General features: G+C 36.3%; 1 protein-coding gene across 3 annotated transcripts in view; it reads right to left on the bottom strand.

Moving 5' to 3' along the window:
- LOC132857010 (probable C-mannosyltransferase DPY19L4) overlaps positions 1–657 on the bottom strand; it is a 22,462-nt gene extending 21,805 nt beyond the window's left edge. The window contains exon 1 of one of the 3 annotated variants that reach the window (XM_060886951.1): positions 532–657. Coding sequence is in view for 1 of the 3 variants with exons in the window: in XM_060886950.1 (XP_060742933.1) it covers positions 560–607 (48 nt within the window). In the remaining 2 variants the exon portion in view is untranslated. The remainder of the gene's footprint in view (positions 1–531) is intronic. The other 2 variants (XM_060886950.1, XM_060886952.1) reach the window with 2 other exon arrangements.
- Between the last annotated feature and the right edge of the window lie 1,591 nt (positions 658–2,248).

Below are 2,248 nucleotides of genomic sequence, written 5' to 3' on the forward strand. Positions count from 1 at the left end.
TTCTAACACGATAATAAGTAAACAACGCAGGAATGAAAACAATTAAAGGGGGGCGTGGCTTAATGTTTAGACCACGCCCATGTGTTTAGACCCGGATATAACTAGGTGTCATTGAGTCACTGCAAGTAACAGAAATCACTTTCTGTTGTGACTTTTCTAAAATAAAATAAAATAAAAAATAAATAAAAGAAATAAATAAAAAATAAATAAAGCACACAGCAGGTGTCTAGTGATATTTAACCGGTTGTTTTTATTCTTAAGTCATAACAATACTTTATAAAATGTCCATTTGTCTCCTTTGTCTCATGTTCAGTAGACAATGAGACAAACACAAGAACATTAATGCTGAATTATTATTTTTTAGACATACAGATACACTGTTAAGATAATTCTGTTCATGTATACTGTACACAAGCTAGCTGTGTTAGCTCTGTGTGCAAAAACAAAACAATTCTTCACTCCTGTTGTCTGTAACAGATTAAAACTGATCATTAATAACATGGTTTGTTGTGTAATGTCTGTAAAACTTACCCCACATTAAAATCAGGTTATTATTCACCTTATAACAGCTCCTGCAGCTCTTACATGCTTCAACAAAACTAGACATTAATAACTTCCTCCAGCGCTCGGACTGCGCATAAAGTTTGCAGCTCTGCCAGATACGGATTGCGACGCAGGACAAATAGCGTTTTAACCACAATTTGCAGACGGAGAGCGTTCTTGATAATCAACTCTGCGAATAAAATGCGCAGCTACATGGATTCCAGTCATTGTTAGCATGTATATAAATATACTGCAGTTACTGTATGTATTGTATAGTGTACAGTTACTAACTGCAATTATATTTGACAAGTCCTTGTCCTTTTACCTTGTCCATCAGTAGAAAGGAACCAACATAGGATCTCGGTTGCACTATTATAAACTGTTGTAAAAAGGACATTATTTACACACATTTACACTATTTCCTGTCCTGTGTCACCTAAATGAGGATGAGGTTCCCTTCTGTGTCTGGTTCCTCTCAAGGTTTCTTCCTCATGTCCTCTCAGGGAGTTTTTCATTGCCACCGTCGCTTCCGGCTTGCTCAATAGGGATAGGGATCGATATATAGTATTTTAAATTTTAAGTTAATATTTTTTAAATTAATTTTAAAATTTAATTGTATATATTCATTTATTTATTTTTATCCTTATTTCTTCTTCTTCTTCTTCTTCTTCTTCTTCTTCTTCTTCTTCTCCTTATTATTATTATTATTATTATTATTATTATTATTATTATTATTATATATTTCTTTCTTTTCTCTCTCTCTTCTGTTTCCATACTTCCGTAAAGCTGCTTTGAGACAATGGGAAATGGTTAAAAGCTCTATACAAATAAATCAAATTGAATCGAATTATGCTTTAGACACGAACACATTGTATAAATGTAATAGCATGGCTAGATTACAGTTTTATTCCATCTTTCTACCTAAAATGTTTCAACAAGAAAAAAAGACATATTGATATATATTCATCCAAATCAGATTATTTGTTATTATATGTCTTAAAGGGATTATTTTAGGGTTGTTTTTTTTCTGAACTAAGCCTAACCAACAGTCTTAAGATAAACACACAGAATGATATGAAGATGTGAGGATGGGGCTGATTTCTTTTTAGCTCAGATTGTAGTTTCATACAGGATCTCAGTGAACATCCATTCAGGTGATTACACAGACCAAGACACCTCCATTCGGGCTGATTATCTTTCGTGTGCTTTGTTGAAATATTTGTAACACGATATCAGAAGCGATTGCAAAAGGGTTGAATCTTATTCCCCAAGGTTGACTCTTAAACCCCAAATATTTCTTTGTAGGAAAAATTATGTTTTTTACATTCATCTTCATCCGCTTATCCGAACTACCTCGGCGTCAGGCGTCATCGGGCATCAAGGCAGGATACACCCTGGACGGAGTGCCAACCCATCGCAGGGCACACACACACACTCTCATACACTCACGCAGTCACACACTAGGGACAATTTTCCAGAGATGCCAATCAACCTACCATGCATGTCTTTGGACCGGGGGAGGAAACCAGAGTACCCGGAGGAAACCCCCGAGGCACGGGGAGAACATGCAAACTCCACACACACAAGGTGGAGGCGGGAATTGAACCCCGACCCTGGAGGTGTGAGGCGAACGTGCTAACCACTAAGCCACCGTGCCCCCATGTTTTTTACATAAAAAAAAAATGTACAAATGAAATAGAATCAC

Source organism: Tachysurus vachellii, chromosome 14, assembly GCF_030014155.1.
Source record: "Tachysurus vachellii isolate PV-2020 chromosome 14, HZAU_Pvac_v1, whole genome shotgun sequence".
Classification (NCBI taxonomy): domain Eukaryota; kingdom Metazoa; phylum Chordata; class Actinopteri; order Siluriformes; family Bagridae; genus Tachysurus; species Tachysurus vachellii.